The sequence below is a fragment of the Cebus imitator genome, unplaced genomic scaffold (genome assembly GCF_001604975.1).
Source record: "Cebus imitator isolate Cc_AM_T3 unplaced genomic scaffold, Cebus_imitator-1.0 Scaffold23, whole genome shotgun sequence".
Taxonomy (NCBI): domain Eukaryota; kingdom Metazoa; phylum Chordata; class Mammalia; order Primates; family Cebidae; genus Cebus; species Cebus imitator.
The window spans coordinates 10,236,420-10,253,002 of NW_016107338.1; the positions used below are offsets into that span (position 1 = coordinate 10,236,420).

At 34.1% G+C, this 16,583-nt stretch overlaps 1 protein-coding gene across 12 annotated transcripts in view; it reads left to right on the forward strand.

The window, feature by feature from the left end:
* LOC108299718 (WD repeat containing planar cell polarity effector) overlaps positions 1–16,583 on the forward strand; it is a 510,874-nt gene that overhangs the window by 235,694 nt on the left and 258,597 nt on the right. For all 12 annotated transcript variants that reach the window (XR_005199011.1, XR_005199010.1, XM_017522162.2 and 9 more), the window contains 2 exons: positions 2,109–2,297; positions 5,773–5,896. Coding sequence is in view for 10 of the 12 variants with exons in the window: in XM_017522162.2 (XP_017377651.1) it covers positions 2,109–2,297; positions 5,773–5,896 (313 nt within the window). In the remaining 2 variants the exon portion in view is untranslated. The remainder of the gene's footprint in view (positions 1–2,108; positions 2,298–5,772; positions 5,897–16,583) is intronic.

The window sequence follows — 16,583 nt, forward strand, 5'->3', positions numbered from 1 at the left end:
ATCTCCTATTGTCTTTATTATTTCCTTCTATTTGCTTTGGGTCTAATTTTCTCTTACTTTAATTCAATTAAAAATAGTTTCTAATATACATTGTGACATTTTTTTTCTTTGACCCATGGGTTATTTAGAAGAGTGTTGCTTAACTTCTAAATATTTGGAGATTTTCCAGATAATTTTTCTGTTACTGCTATTTAATTCTGTTTTTGTCAGAGAAAATGCTCTTATGATTTTAAAACTTTTAAACGTATTTAGCTTTATTATATTACCCCAGAATATGCCCTATCTTGGTTAAAGTTTTGTGTGCATTTAAAAAGAATGTGTGTTTTACTGTGGTTGGGTGCAGTGTTTTATAAATGTCACTTAGGTCACATTCATTGATAGTGTTTTTCAAGTATTTCCTTTACTTAATGATTTTTTTTTTTGCTTACATATTCTCTTTATTATTAAAAGTGATGAAATCTGCAATTATCATTTTATTGATTGATTGATTGATTGATAGAAACAGAGTCTTACTCTGTCAGCCAGGCTGTAGTGCAGTGGTGCAATCTCGGCTTACTGCAGACTCCACCTCCCAGATGCAAGTGATTCTCCTGCTGTAGCCCCCTGAGTAGCTGCGATTACGGTCACCTGCCACCATGCTTGGCTAATTTGTGTACGATGTTACGCCATGTTTGCCAGGCCTGTCTCGAACACCTGCTTGCAAGTGATCTGTCCACCTTGGCCTCCCAAAGTGCTGGGATTACTGGCATGAGCCACCACCCCTGGCCACCAATTATAATTTTAGATTTAGCTTTTTTCCTTTTTAGTTCTGTCAGTTTTTGCTTTATTATTTCACAGCTTGGTTATTAGGTGCATTTAAGGATTGTTAATCTTTCTTCATGAATTTCGAATCATATTTATAAAGGTATAGAATTCTAGATTAATTTACTTTTTACCTCTCAGTAGTTTAAAAATGTCTTGTTATTTTTCTTTGGATTACATAATTTTAGATGGAAAGTCTATAATTATTCATGCCTTTGCTTTTCTGTACATCCAATGTATTTTTTTTTTCCTGTGGTTGCCTTTTAAGACTTTCTCTTTATCACCTTTCAGTGATTTTATTATGATTATATGTTAGCTTTTCTTAATATATGAGTTCTTTCTGTTGTTACTAGTAGAAGCATTACTTAGGATATAGGTAGAGTCAACAGACTTCAGATATTTTTGGTTTCCTGCAAAGTTCCTATGCATTAATATCTACTGCCAAGGAACCACCCTGATTTATGAGGACTTCCAATGCTTGATTGCAGGTTCATAAAGGCTTTTGGACAGTCACATTCTTTGATTCTACCAACACAAAAGGAATGGTAAAGTTTTATTGCTTAGTACGGTCAGGGCAATTCCGCAGATTCCCTATCAAGTTGAGTCCTGTTAATAGCACAAGTTTTCATTTTCATGCGACTTGAAGTTAGTATGAAGAATTTTAGCATCTTTCTCATGAACAAATACATTTTTTAAAATCCTGAAGCCTGTAACTATTCCAGTTAAATGATGATGATAATAATGATAGTAATAAAAAGAAATACAGTAACATTTTATAATACTTTGCAGCTTAGAAAGTAATTTCACATTTCTCATTTTCTTTTATGATTATTTGTACTGAGAAGAAGTGTTTTAGACTTTAAATCAGTAAACATTGAAGAATAAAAGATTTTATAGCCTACCATTTTGAAAAGATTAAAAAACAAAACAAAACAAAAAACAAGTAAAACAGCTTGTCTAACAGCTCTACTACTTATTATTTGATAGACAGAAATTATTGATTTCAAATGAGGTTAGCCGTATTCAAAAGTCTATAAAACCAGAACATATTGCTACCCCCAACCTTTGTTTTATGCTCATGTTATTAAGAGTAAAAGTGAATTTTCTTTCATTTTGACAAGATTAATAGATGTGTTTGTGTTGTACCAGTGTATCTTATAGCAGATATTAGTTGAGAAAGAGATCAGTCCCACATTTCTAGCACTTACGCAAGCAATGCAGGTTTTTTCTTTACAGAAAAGTTAACTCTTTTTGTTTTCCTACTTTTATTTTAAGAGATTCACTTGGTTTTCCATGTTTTGTGACAGGTGTCTTCACTCAAGGACAGCTGGGCCTGGTAGACATCATTTTCCAATACATTCACTGTGATGAGATCTATGAGGCAATAAACATCCTGAGCAGCATGAACTGGGACACTCTGGGCCACCAGTGCTTTATCAGCATGAGCGCCATTGTAAACCATCTTCTTAGACAACAGCTAACTCCAGAGAGAGAAGGTCAGGCTTGAAATATTTTTCATAGATGTATTTTGTATATACATGAAATAATTTTATTAAATCAGTTATTTTTTGAGGTTGTTTTTGAGTTATGTTATTGGAGATTAAATGATAAAAACGTTAGTGCTCTGCTAAAACTCAAGGGATCAGATATCAAATGATTGCTCCCATATGGTACTTACTATATAGTATTTGTCAACATAAAGAACAGCTTTTCTGTTTATGCTTATGTTGGAACTCACAGTGTAGTAGTCATTGTACAATTCTGTCTTAAGCTGAAGAATATAACGTGCTCAGAGTTCAAACTTTGACCAAAAATTTTATGTACTCCCTGAGGTCTGCTAGACAAAGGGCACCAAACAAAGGTCTTTCGTTCCTCCCCCACATCAGACATCAGTATTTTTTTCTCACACCCAAGTCCTCTGTCCAGACAATAGTCCTTAACACTTACTTTTTGTGTATCTGAATTGCAGCCCAGGCTGCTCCTTCTTATTTTCCTTATTCTGACTTACAGTTCTGACACTCTTCTCTCTTCTGCCTGCTTGGATTTCCTTACCTTTGCCCAATAAGTAATTTTGTCCATAGAGATCTAAGATGTTTAATTTTAAAAGAGAAGTTAAAAAACATAGAAATAAACTTAATCAAGGATATGAAAGACCTGTACACTGAAAACTACAATACATTGATAGAAGAAATTTTAAAAGAGAAAAAAAAAAAAAAAAAAAAAAGGTCGGGGGATGGGGGCAGTGGGGAATGCTGTGACACATACAATAATGAAATAAATCTTTATATTTGCCAATTATCTAGTCTTATTTTTCTTATGTTATTTATTTACTTAATGTATAATACACCTAAACAGTCTAACATTTGCATCTTTCATATCTTTGTGGTAAGCATTGACATTAATGGTGGAAAATCATGGCCAATGAGAAACTGTCCCTAGGTAATTTGTAAGCTAGGAAGAACAGGAAATATGTCAAGAGATCTTTACTTGGAGAGCTTTTCTTTTCTATTTTCTTTGCACTTTTATAGATTTTTCTTATCCCACTTTATTACATTGCCAAAATAAGTTGTTTGAATAGAATTTTGTAGGTAATCTTCATTTTAGTAATTTTAGAGAAGAATAATTAGTAAGAACATGCTCTTCCAGGAAGTCTGGATCATGGGTCTTGGCCCAAGTCACATATGGCCCACAGTAAATATTTATTTAATATTAATTGAATGTGCTTTTTGGAGGTAGTAAAATTTAACTAAGGAAATTCAAATTTATTTATTTATTTAGAGACCAAATCTTGCTCTGTTGCTCAAGGTGGAGCACAGTGGCACAATATCGGCTCACTGCAATGTCTGCCTCCCGGGTTCAGGTGATTCTCATGCCTTAGCCTCCTGAGTAGCCAGGGACCACTACGCTTGGCTAATTTTTGTATTTTTAGTAGACAGGTTTCACTATATTGCCCAGACTGGTCTCGAACATTTGGCCTCAGGTGATCCACCTGCCTCAACCTCCCAAAATGCTGGAATTACAGGTGTGAGCCACTGTACCCGGCCAAAAAATTCCAGTATTTTTACAATGAGAAAATGCCTAGTGCATGGCCCATACTTAGGTACTCAGTGAGCATTAGTTAAAAATAAAACGAATATAGCTTCGTAATTTTAAGATACAAGATACTACTATAATATTGCTGCTTGCAGAGTTATCTTAACTAATTATTTGTTAGTATTGATATACTGTAATGACCGGGTGCATACTTAAAAATAAACATAAAAAATTTTAAAAAGCAGAGTCCCTAAAGAATTCTTATATTATATACAATCTATATAAGTGATCATAAATTTACACTTAAAGAAGAAATATGGAAAAGATAAAATATTGACTGAGCACACCAAGAAATTGCTAGCACCATAGTGAATTTGTCTTGTAAGATTACTGTGTTATAGGAAATATTATTAGGGAATACACAAATGGGCATTATCTGATTCTTGCTTTAATAAAGGATATTTTCAAGGAACCATATTGGGGAGATAGGGAAATAAAAAGCTTGTATGATACTAGGCTATTAAAATAAAATGTTTGCATGATGCTGGGTTATCAGAATATGTACATTTTAAGTAGGTATGTGCATTTCCCTCCAAGTAACTGCAAAACAGATTTCTAAAACATTCAGAATTCTTCTCTCTTGAGATGTATTCTGAATCTAACAAATTTGATATGGTAATTTGTTTTCCTTTTATTAGTGGAACCCAGTGAGCTATTTTATTTGTAGCCATGTTGTAGTTATCTTTGAGATCTTCATTTCTGCCTTAAACATCAAGCTGGGATATCTAATGAATCTATAACTGTGCTGGGAGTTATGAGTATTCCATATAGGTTCGAACATTTCAGATGTACGAAACATGCTGTCAAGAAAACAAGCAATGACAAGAGAATCTGGCTTGTTTTCACAATAGCATTGCTGTATTCAATTTTAATCTAAATTGACTGCTGCTTTGAAAGAAAATACCTCTAAAGTTCATCTTACTTTACTGTCTAGATTTGAGATTAAAAAAAGAAATTACCTACCTACAGCTTAGCCAATTCCATAGCAATTACTCTGATGAGATATTTAATACTTTCAAACCCAAATATGCCTAAAACTAGTTTTGTTAAATAAGGAATTGTTTATTCAACCCAGTGCTAGTAGCATACAAATCAGAGGAGTCTTACTGTGAGCTATAGTGTTCTCATACATACTCTTACTCTCACTATTATGGTTATTACTTAACTTCCAGGTATTTCTGGGAAAAAAACCTAGTCCTGTAAGCATGTCTTGGTAAAACTGTGAAACAGGCAAAATGTGCCCTTTCCCCCAATCTTAGCCCTCTAGTTTATAAAAACCTGACTCTCCAGTCCTTCTTTCCTTTTCCAGGAGTCTAAGTTTTCACACTTGGATAAAACCAAGAATCTTGCTGTTTAGGGTAGGACTTAGGGAAGATACAGGGACTTTCATGGTTCTCTTCAAATTGCAATAGAGACATATTTCTACTCCAATATGGCTGTTTATTTGTATTATTTAAAAAAAAAATTCTACATCTATTTCAATTCCCAATAGGGAAAGGTTAGTTTTCTCCTTTTAGCCAAAGAGAGTAAATGTTTAGCACACTGTGAGCTGATTTTACTGGAAGTACTAGTTCAAACTGCATTACTTTGATGAGTCACTGCTTTAATTACCCATTTGTGGTGAGAGGGTGGTTCATTATGGATTTCTTCAGTTTTGACAGCTTTTTGTTGCTCAGAGTCATTGTCAGCTTTGCCTCAAGTGAAAGTTTATACACAGGTTTGTTTTTGTACCAGCTGTCATATTTTAATTTCATCTTTCCTGCAACAAGCTCACATTTCATCCAAGTTTGCAAAACCTGACTGACTGCAAACATGAGTATTTTGTTGTAATCGATGGAGTTTCACTTGTTTCAGTGCTGCTATGTTTGAATTCCACAGCACAGCTTGAGGCAAGCCTTGGAACCTTCTATGCTCCAACAAGACCACTTCTGGATACCACTATATTGAAATATAGGGACCAAATCAGCAAATATTCAAGGAGATTCTTCCACCATTTGCTCAGGTGAATGATATATTTGGATTGATTAGTGTCAGATTAATTATTTCAGGAGACAATCATCTTTAATTAAAATATTCCATAGTAAGGCTACATGTTTCCTGACAGTCCATTTCTTCAAAGAAATATACATCTTCTTTTGATCTTACTTAATTTGTTATTGTTCTCATTTTAAGGAAATATTTAAATATTATTTGGGGCTTTTATATCATCAGTACTTTTTAATATACCTTCCTGTTTAATATGAAAGAACAAATATCATGTACGTAAAGTCAATGTAGAAATATTAACTGAATTATGCTGCTAGCAGTAAGTAAATATTTTCTTTTTAATTGAAGCTAATGATATGAATGTTCTGTAAAGCTCTGAGACAGTCATTGGTTTGTTTTTCCTTCAGAATTACTATAGAAACTTATCCATTGTCTTCTCATATAATGTGGCAAGTTTCTAGCTTCAGTGTACCTCATTTTTTCTGTTTTAAATGTATATAATAAATATTGTTAACCTTAGAAATTATGTAAAAAATAATGTCAAGAAATTTCTCTAAGAAAAATATTGCAGAAGTTGAAGGAAAAGTATATATAACATATATATATATATATATATATAAACTTCAGAAAGCAGGATTAATAGATGGAAAGAAGGAAGATGAATGCATGGATAGATAATTTAGTGATGTATATATAAATGTGCCAATACCATAAGTAAGAGCAAGGGAGTAATTAGCACACAATTTAGAACACTCTGGAGTTAATAAAAAGAAACATGATAAAATAAGCATATAATAGCCTCCAAGGTATTAGTAATGTTCTGTTTCTCAAGATGAGTGGTAAATATCAGGTCATATTAAAAATTATTTTTAACTATGTGTATATATATACATACATATACATGTGTGTGTCTGTGTGTGTTTGTATATATGTGTAGATATATGTATAATATACTTTCGTATATGATAAGTTATATAATGGAAAGTAACAGAATTTCAACTCTGTGTACCAAAAAGGAAGATTACATGAAGGAGTTGATTTTAGACTTTCAATTTTACTAATAATATAATCAGTTAGAATGCTTTTCACTCTTTCAAGGCCTTTGATGTGTATTCTCTTATTTCTTTCTTAGAAACCCCTGTTAAAGTAGTAGAATCATTTGAGAGATGAGTAAACTGAGGCGTAGATAAGTGGCTTGCTTAGATCAAATAACAGGTTATTGGTGGTGCCAGATCTTGAACTGATTTTGATTCCCTGTTCCTTACTCTTTCTTTAAAACTGTTTGGCTATTATTAGTTGTATGTTTTTAAGATCCTAGCTTATAAACTAACTGGAAGTTTTTATTCACTTGAGAGTAGACCGTTTGGTAAAACTGCTCAAAAAGAAGGAGGACACCAGATTGGTCAAGATTTGAGAAGTTGTATTGTGCTGTAGATATTCACGTTCTATAATTATAATTCTATATATAAAGTGGCATTTTGAAGTCTACTAAGCAGCGAAGCCTCTGGAAAACAGCAATTTTAGAAACAGAAACATTAAAATATTGCAAGGGTTTTGATATATAATTGAATCTAGCCTTTTCATCTGAATATTAGCATATTCCAAGATTCTTCATGTGAATGAAATGTCTTCTATGAATGAACATCTGGTAAAAGTGCTGGGGTTAATATCACATTTATTTGGACTTAGAGCATTGCCCTTTGGTCTCATTGCTAATATTTGTTTCCCTGTTTCTGGGGAAAATTAGTAAATTCTCGTCTTGCCTAAAGATCCCAAAAAGATGAAAGTGAATGAAGCAGAAGTTTTGGAAGCATATTCTTTGTGTCCTCACTGTCTTTGGTCTCTGAGATTTTATGCAGTGATTTAGTTTTTGCATAAGCATCATATTTGTAACCATCCTGCGGGCTCTAGGATGCTCTATTCTACTAATGTGCAATTTTTTGTTCATTGGTTTTTCTCAAATAATTACTTTTTGGACATATTTTGATAAGGTCATTATTACTATTATCATTATTATTCTATAGCTTTTCTATGTGGTCACATCTGGAACTGGATGTTTTCCCTTAGGGTATACTAGCTTTTTCAGGTTTTTTCTTTTGCATACTTTGCTACTATTTCAATTATAATGAGTATGTTATTAGTTCTTCTTTTGATAGTAGGCTATACAGTATTATGAAAAAAGAAACAAAAGTTTAGAAGAAATTAAATGAGATAGCTTAAATTGGAACCATTCTTTTGTTTAATGTGCTACCAAGAAGTTCCTGTGCTTAGGGGAAGGAAAATAGGCCAAATACCTTTTCATATTTGTGAAGTGCTAGAATTACATTATTCTGTCCTTTAGCTAGTCATTATTTTAATAATCTGATAAAAAACTTCTAGGTGTAATGGAATAAGCCCTAAAACAGTAAAGACTATCATAGGGAATTTTAAATTAAAGATAAGGAAAAGTAGCCCCACAGATATTAGGGGTGTACCTAAATTACTCACATGGTTCTCAGATTGGCTGAATCTGGATTGAATTATTTTGATGAAGAGTAAAATATTACATTGATTTTAATTTAATCCAGCAAATGAAGGGTAAGATCATACTATGAATTTGTGATAATAGGCAAGTATACCATGTAGATTATTAAAATAATTGTTTTAGACAATTTTGTTTTTGTCTTGACAGTAGAGGAATTCTGCAGACATTGCTTTACATTTTTTGGTCTTTTTTGTCTTTGGCAAGTATAAAAAATTACCTGAAAGCCTTTTTCCAAATTCAAACAAATCTAAACTTTAAAACATTACCTCTCATCTTTTTATATGCATTCAAAGTGATCTGTTTTCAAAAGAAATGCTCCCTAGAAATGTAAATTATGTTTCTAATGTTAAAGATAGGAAGAGAAAACAGAAGCACAGTCTTGTTGTGGTAGCTAATCAAGTGTTTATTATAAAAAATTTTTAAAGAGATGATAGAATCTCATTTATAAAATTATTAAACTGGAAGGCATTTACCTACAGTAGGTAAATGCCTTCCAGTTTAATGACTTTTTTAGGCAACTTTGCCTAAAAAAATTTAAAAGATAGCTGTTCAGCTGCCTCTCTGAAATTGAATAATCTTCCACAAGTACTGAACAGGGAAGTGATGGCAAGTGAGAGTTTTTCATCATTAAAAAATAGAAACAATAATAGGAACCTCTAAATATTGATGAAATGAAAGGGCAGACATTTCAAATAAATGTGCCACATATGAAGCTTATTACCAGCATGGAAATATAATGTATTATAAAGAGTTAATAATTTATTTTAACTTTTCCCCCTTCCTAACTGTGAGACTGTTGTTTTCTGACTCAAATGGTGTTACGTGATTGTGGCCCAGACAGTTGTGCTTTTTAAATGCTTATAAAAATATTAAGCAAAATTTGTAGAATGTGAGATTTATTGCCTAGAAATAATTTTTGTTTATGAAATATTAGTGGAGAAATGTATTGATGTCTGCATTTTCCTTTGAAATGTAACAACAAAAAGTAATATGAATTGATGGCTAGAGATAGGTAGATATGTGATAAGTAATATTGTAAAATGATAAAGTCAAAATACATGGAGTAGATATTCTTTTAACTTCGTTGTATGTTGGGAAATTTTTATAGTAAGATGTTGGGGATAATATATTGGAGTCAATATTTACACTTAGAATTCAGAAAAAAAGGACAGTCTTTTGGAAATGGCTTTTAGCTTATGTAAAATATATATGGTAGGCAAAACAAAAATCATTTTGTGACTAAAACAGTTCTTAAGCAATTCCATGTATACATGGCTTTTTCATTTATACTTTTCACTGATGGAGCATATGTAGTGAATAGAATATTTGTATGAAACCATTTCAAAGAATATGAATGCTAAAAACGTTAATCTAAAAGCATTCAAGACAACAAGATAGAATGATCTTTAGAGACAAACTTCCTGGTCAGATCATCCAAAAATGCTAGATAACATATTCCAATATTTATTGAAAGCATGGTTGAGCTGGCTGTAAAATAAGGGAAACAGGTTGAAATGACAAGGATGCTTGATTTCACAAAAGTAAGCAAACTTTAACGTTCTCCTGGAGGGCATCGTCTGGTTCACAGTAAGATAGGTACTTGGTTTCAAAGGTTATGTACTCAGAAGATAGGAGACATAACTGAGGGCTCATGCAGAATGGGAGGTTGTGTCAGATGAAAGAGACAGCATCCTTCCTGAGAGAAGTGGAAGGAAGGAAGGCATGGGGAGCAAAAAGGAATGGTAGACAAAAAAATAATCATAGACTTATGGAAACCTAAACAAAAATTGATCATATAAAGCATATACACTAATGTCTAATTCAAGGGGTTAAAAACTAAAAAAAAATCTTGGACGATAACAACATAGAAGAGGAGTGAAGAGAGTTAAAACATTCTAGGGTCCTTCTACTTTTCAAGAGGAACATAAAGATATTTATTGATTCTAGATTTTAGTAAGTGAAATACAGAATTTCTAGGGTAATTACTAAAAGGAAATAAATAGAGTATATAATTTTCAAGCAAGGAGAGGGAAAATATTGGATAAAGAATAAAAATTAACCCCAAAGATGGCAAGAATTAGAGGAAGGTGCAGCATGCAGGGGAAAAAGCATGGGAAAAAAGATGGAAAATAGAAAACACACAGTGAGATACTGGCAATGAATAAAAAAATCAATAATCATGGTTAATGTAAAACAGATTTTTTTTCCTCAGTTTTTTTTTTTTTTTTTTTTAAAGACATCTAAAACATAGAAGGTGGCTGGGTGCTGTTGCTCACACCTGTAATCCCCGCACTTATGGGAGGCCAAAGCAGGAGAATCGCTTGAGCCCAGGAGATTAAGACCAGCATAAGCAACACAGTGAGACCCTTGTCTCTACCAAAAAAAAAAAGCAAAAAAATTAGCCAGGTGTGTGGTGGTGCATGCCTGTAGTCCCAGCTACATGGAAGGCTGAGATGGGAGGATGGCATGAGCCTGGGTGTTCAAGTCTGCAGTGAATCTTGTTCCTGCCAATGCACTCCAGCTTGGGTGACAGAGCAAGACCCTGTGTTATTTAAAACAAAACTAAACTAAACTAAAACAAAGAACGTTTAAATGTCAGAGAATATAAAAAAAGATTTACACCAGATAAATACTCTGAAGAGGGCTAATATAGTAGTAATGTCATACAAATAGTCTTTAAAGCAAAATCATTAGTAGAGATTACTAGAGATCAATATTGACAGAAAAATCAATTCACTAGGAAAATATAACAATTCTAAATGTGTGTAACATAGCTTCAATGTACATAAAACAAAAGTCCACTGTCAATAGCTACAGAATTTTAACTCCCTTCATGTAGTAATTGATAGATTAAGCAAACAAAGTGTCAGGAAATAGGAGATTTGAATGATACTGTATAATTGAAATCTTGACTTAATGGACATGTTTAGAGTACTATATCCAGCAAGTGGAGACTATACTTTTGCTTATGAATAAACCTTTATATAAATTGACTGTATTCTAGGTCATAAAATTCATAAAAATTTCAGAGAGTAATTTTTATTTACTCCACAATTAATTACTGAGCAGCACATGCCAGGCACATACTTGGAATACAGTAAAAGGCAAAACAAGCAAACAAACAAACAAACAAACAAAAAAATCACTTTGGATATTTGTCCTTGCCTAAATGGCATGTTGAAATGTAATCCCCATTGTTGGAGGTGGGGCTTGGTGGGAGGTGTTTGGATTATGGGGGTGGATCCCTTATGACTTGGTGCCCCTTGTGATAGTGAGTTCACAAGGACAGCAACATGCCATAAGGGATTCACCCTCATGACCCAAATGACCATATTTGGTTGGTTAAATGTGGTGCCTCCCCATCCTCTTGCTTCTGTTCTTGCCATGTGAGATTCCAGCTCCCCAATTGCCTATTGCCATGAGTGAAAGCTTCCTGAGGCCTTACCAGAAGCTGAGCAGACGCTGGCATCATGCTTCCTGTACAGGCTGCAGTACCATGAGCCAGTTAAACCTCTTTTATTTATAAATTACCCAGTCTCAGGTACTTCTTTATTGCAATGCAAGAATGGTCTAATACAATAAATAAGTGGGTAAAATATGTAGTATGTCGGGTAATGATATGTGCCTTGAAAAAGAACATGCAGGCACAGGGCTAGGACGTATTGGGTGGTGGGTGAGTGGACTGCAGTTTTAAATAAGATTGCCAGATTTCTTAAATTTTACTCCTGAGGTAAATTCTGTTGTTTTCCCTCATTCATTTGACCCTATCCTTAGCCCTGACCCTAGAAAATACAAATTGTTATTACAAAGGCTTTTTTGGGGGAGTGGAGGCTTGTTATACAAAATAATAATACTTTAAAAAAAAAAAAAACAAAAATGATTGCCAGGGAAGGCCTTGATAAAAAGGGAAAATATTAGTTAAATCCCAGTAGTTTGGCTGGAGCAGTGAATGAGAAAGAGGAATAAAAAATGGGTCAGAGTGGTAGCAAGTAGCCAGGTCATACAGGACTTTGTAGACCATTGTAAGGAATTCAGAATATTCTCTTGAATAATAGGGGAACTCAGTAGATGATCTGAAACTAACTAGTGAATGGATAACTCAGATCCTATGTTGAGAATTGACTTTAGAAGGTCAAGGAAAAGGAGACACGTTGGGATGCTATTGCAGTAATTGAGTAAGCAACGGTGGCCAATTATAGATTGGTAGCAAAGGGAATGAAGATAGAGTGGTGGATTTTGAAGTTATTAAAGGTTTTGACAACAGGATTTTCTAAAAGATTGGACAAAGAATATAATAGAGAAGTCAAGCATGACTTCAAGTATTTTGAACTGAGCAATTGGAAAAATAGAATTGCTATTGACAAGATGGACAAGACTCCAGAAAGAATAGGTATATGGGAAAAGATCAGGAGCTTGGTTTTGGAAGTGTTGAGTTTGAGTTTGAGTGAGGAATTCAGAAGTGAGTTCTGGGACAGAGCTATGAAGGGAAATATATATCTTTAAAGTGTTTATCTTGGAAAAGAAGAAAGACTCAATGGGCCATGAAATTTTTTGAAATTGTGACAAATATCAGTAAAATAAATCTGAAGAAAGAAGAAAGGAAATAAAGATGTTTAGAAATAAATGTAACAAAAACCAAAATTATAAAATAGGGTTAATAAAGCTAATCATTTCTCTTTTGACAAGATTAGTCAAACAGAAAAAAAGTAAAGGGGAATACAATAAAAAATTTATGACAACAAACTTGAAAATGGGGAAAACTGAAAATTTCTTAGGTAAATAAAAATAAAAACTGACTAAAAAAGAAACAATATTAAATAGTCTTATACACATGAAAGAAATTGGTCATTAACATTTCTCCCATAAAATAAACCACAGTCCCAGATCATTTTGGCAAGTGAGGTTCCATCGCTATATTCACGGAACTCTCTTCTGTTGTTGTTGTTGTTGTTGTTTTCAGTCTTTTTCATCAAATGCATTTTTTACATAGTTGTAATCATTGAATACATGAAATTTTTACATCTTTTAAAAATCCTAAAACTTCAATTCATTATGATGACATTCGAAGAGATGTGTACCCTTTGATATGGTAGTTGGATTTAAAGGTTGTATAAGCCTTGAGTGGTCTGCACACATCTGAACAGACTCTTGGTTAGAGAAAGGATGAAAAGACAAAAGAAGAAATAAGCAGAAGGGAACAGTAGCTAAACATCAAGTCTTTTAACTGAAAGCACCTAGAAAACTGATTTTATAGATGAAGGATCTGGTTTTCATGTGATTGCAGTTAGGGCCATTTAGGAAGGAATACCATGGATATAAGGGCTCTTTAGATTCCTGCCAAGGGATGAGGGTTGCTTTTACCATAATGGCAATTTGAAGAAAAGTTGTGATACTGATCAGTAAATTAGGATACCAAACAAAATTGATAGAACATAGGTACAAATAACTTGATGGTCATTACATGAACAAATTTTATACCTTGCTTTTCTTTCTTAAAGCTCCCCTTTCATAGCTAATTGGGTGTGTGAGTGAGGGGTGTGGTCCAAAGCATCCATGTTGTTTTTCATCTGGTATTCTGGTCTCCTTTAACAGCATTGCCTCCTATATATAGCAATACCAGTGAAAGAAGTCTTTACATTTTGCTTATGCTTTTCATGTTCTAAATTATGAATGATATTTTGTCTAAAGATCAAAATAGGTAAAAAATGCAGTGTTAAAAAGGAAATATCATGATTATATGAGGCTACCCTAATACGCACTTTGTTCCATTTGCATTGTTATGAGAATCTTAATAACTCTTTTTTTCTGGTGTGAGAGAAATAGACTGGATTCATTGTGCAGATGGAGGTAAGACACTAATAATAGACAAACAGAGAGCAAAATCATGAGTGAACTCCCATTCACAATTGCTACAAAGAGAATAAAATACCTAGGAATACAACTTACAAGGGATGTGAAGGACCTCTTCAAGGAGAACTACAAAACACTGCTCAAAGAAATAAGAGAGGGCACAAACAAATTGAAAAACATTCTATGCTTATGGACAGGAAGAATCAATATCATGAAAATGACCATACTGCCCAAAGTAATTTTTAGATTCGATGCTATTCCCATCAAGCTACCATTGACTTTCTTCATACAATTAGAAAAATACTTTAAATTTCATATGGAACCAAAAAAGAGCCTGCAGGGCCAAGACAATCCTAAGCTAAAAGAACAAAGCTGGAAGCGTCACACTACCCGACTTCAAACTATACTACAAGGCCACAGTAACCAAAATAGCATGATACTGGCGCCAAAACAGATATATAGACGAAGAGAACAGAACAGAGGCCTCAGAAATAATGTCACACATCTATAACCATATGATCTTTGACAAACTTGACAAAAACAAGCAATGGAGAAAGGATTCCCTATTTAAGAAATGGTGTTGGGAAAACTGGCTAGCCATATGCAGAAAACTGAAACTGGACCCCTTCCTTACACCTTACACAAAAATTAATGCAAGATGGATTGAAGACTTAAATGTAAGACCTAAAATTATAAAAACTCTAGAAGAAAACCTAGGCAATACCATTCAGGACATAGGCATGGGCAAAGACTTCATGACTAAAACACCAAAAGCAATGGCAACAAAAGCCAAAATTAACAGAAGGGATCAAATTAAATTAAAGAGCTTCTGCACAGCAAAAGAAACTATCATTGGAGTGAACAGGTAACCTACCAAATGGGACAAAATTTTTGCAATCTATCCATCTGACAAAGGGCTAATAACCTGAATCTACAAAAAACTTAAATTTACAAGAAAAAACCAAGCAACCCCAACAAAAAGTGGGCAAATGATATGAACAGACACTTCTCAAAAGAAGACATTTATGCAGCCAACAAACATGAGAAAAAAAGCTCATCATCACTGGTCATGAGATGAGATACCGTCTCACACCAGTTAGAGTGGTGATCATTAAAAAGTCAGGAAACAACATGCTGGAGAGCATGTGGAGAAATAGGAATGCCTTTACACTGTTGGTGGGAACGTAAATTAGTTCAACCATTGTGGAAGACAGTGTGGCTATTCCTCGAGGATCTGGAACCAGAAATACTATTTGACCCAGCAATCCCATTACTGGGTGTATACCCAAAGGATTATAAATCATTCTGTTATAAAGACACATGCACACATATGTTTAATGCAGTACTGTTCCCAGTAGCAAAGACTTGGAACCAACCCAAATGCCCGTCAATGATAGACTGGATGAAGAAAATGTGGCACATACACACCATGGAATACTATGCAGCCATAAAACAGGATGAGCTCATGTCCTTTGCATGGAAACCATCATTCCCAGCAAACTAATACAAGATCAGAAAAACACTTTATGTTCTCATTCATAAGTGGGAGTTGAACAATGAGAACATATGGACACAAGATGGGGAACATTACACACCAGGACCTGTGGCGGGGTAGAACCTAAGGGAGGGATTGCATTAGGAGAAATACCAAATGTGGATGACAGGTTGATGGGTGCAGCAAATGACCATGGCACATGCATAGCTATGTAACAAACCTACACATTCTGCACATGTATCTCAGAGCTTAAAGTATAAGAATAATAAATTTTTAAAAAAAATTTTTTTATTGCATTTTAGGTTTTGGGGTACATGTGAAGAGCATGCAAGATTGTTGTATAGGTACACACATGACAGTGTGATTTGCTGCCTTCCTCCCCTTCACCTATATCTGGCATTTCTCCCCATGCTATCTCTCTACAACTCCCCAACCCCCGTCCCTCCCCCATTTCCTCCCAACAGACCCAAATGTGTAGTGCTCCCTTCCCTGTGTCCATGGTTCTCATTGTTCAACACCCACCTATGAGTGAGAACATGCGGCGTTTGATTTTCTGCTCTTGTGTCAGTTTGCTGAGAATGATGGTTTCCAGGTTCATCCATGTCCCTACAAAGGACCCAAAATCATCGTTTTTGATGGCTGCATAATATTCCATGGTGTATATGTACCACATTTTCCCTGTCCAGTCTATCATCAATGGGCATTTGGGTTTGTTCCAGGTCTTTGCTATTGTAAACAGTGCTGCAATGAACATTCGTGTGTATGTGTCCTTATAGTAGAGCAATTTATAATCCTTTGGATATATATCCAGTAATGGGATTGCTGGGTCAAATG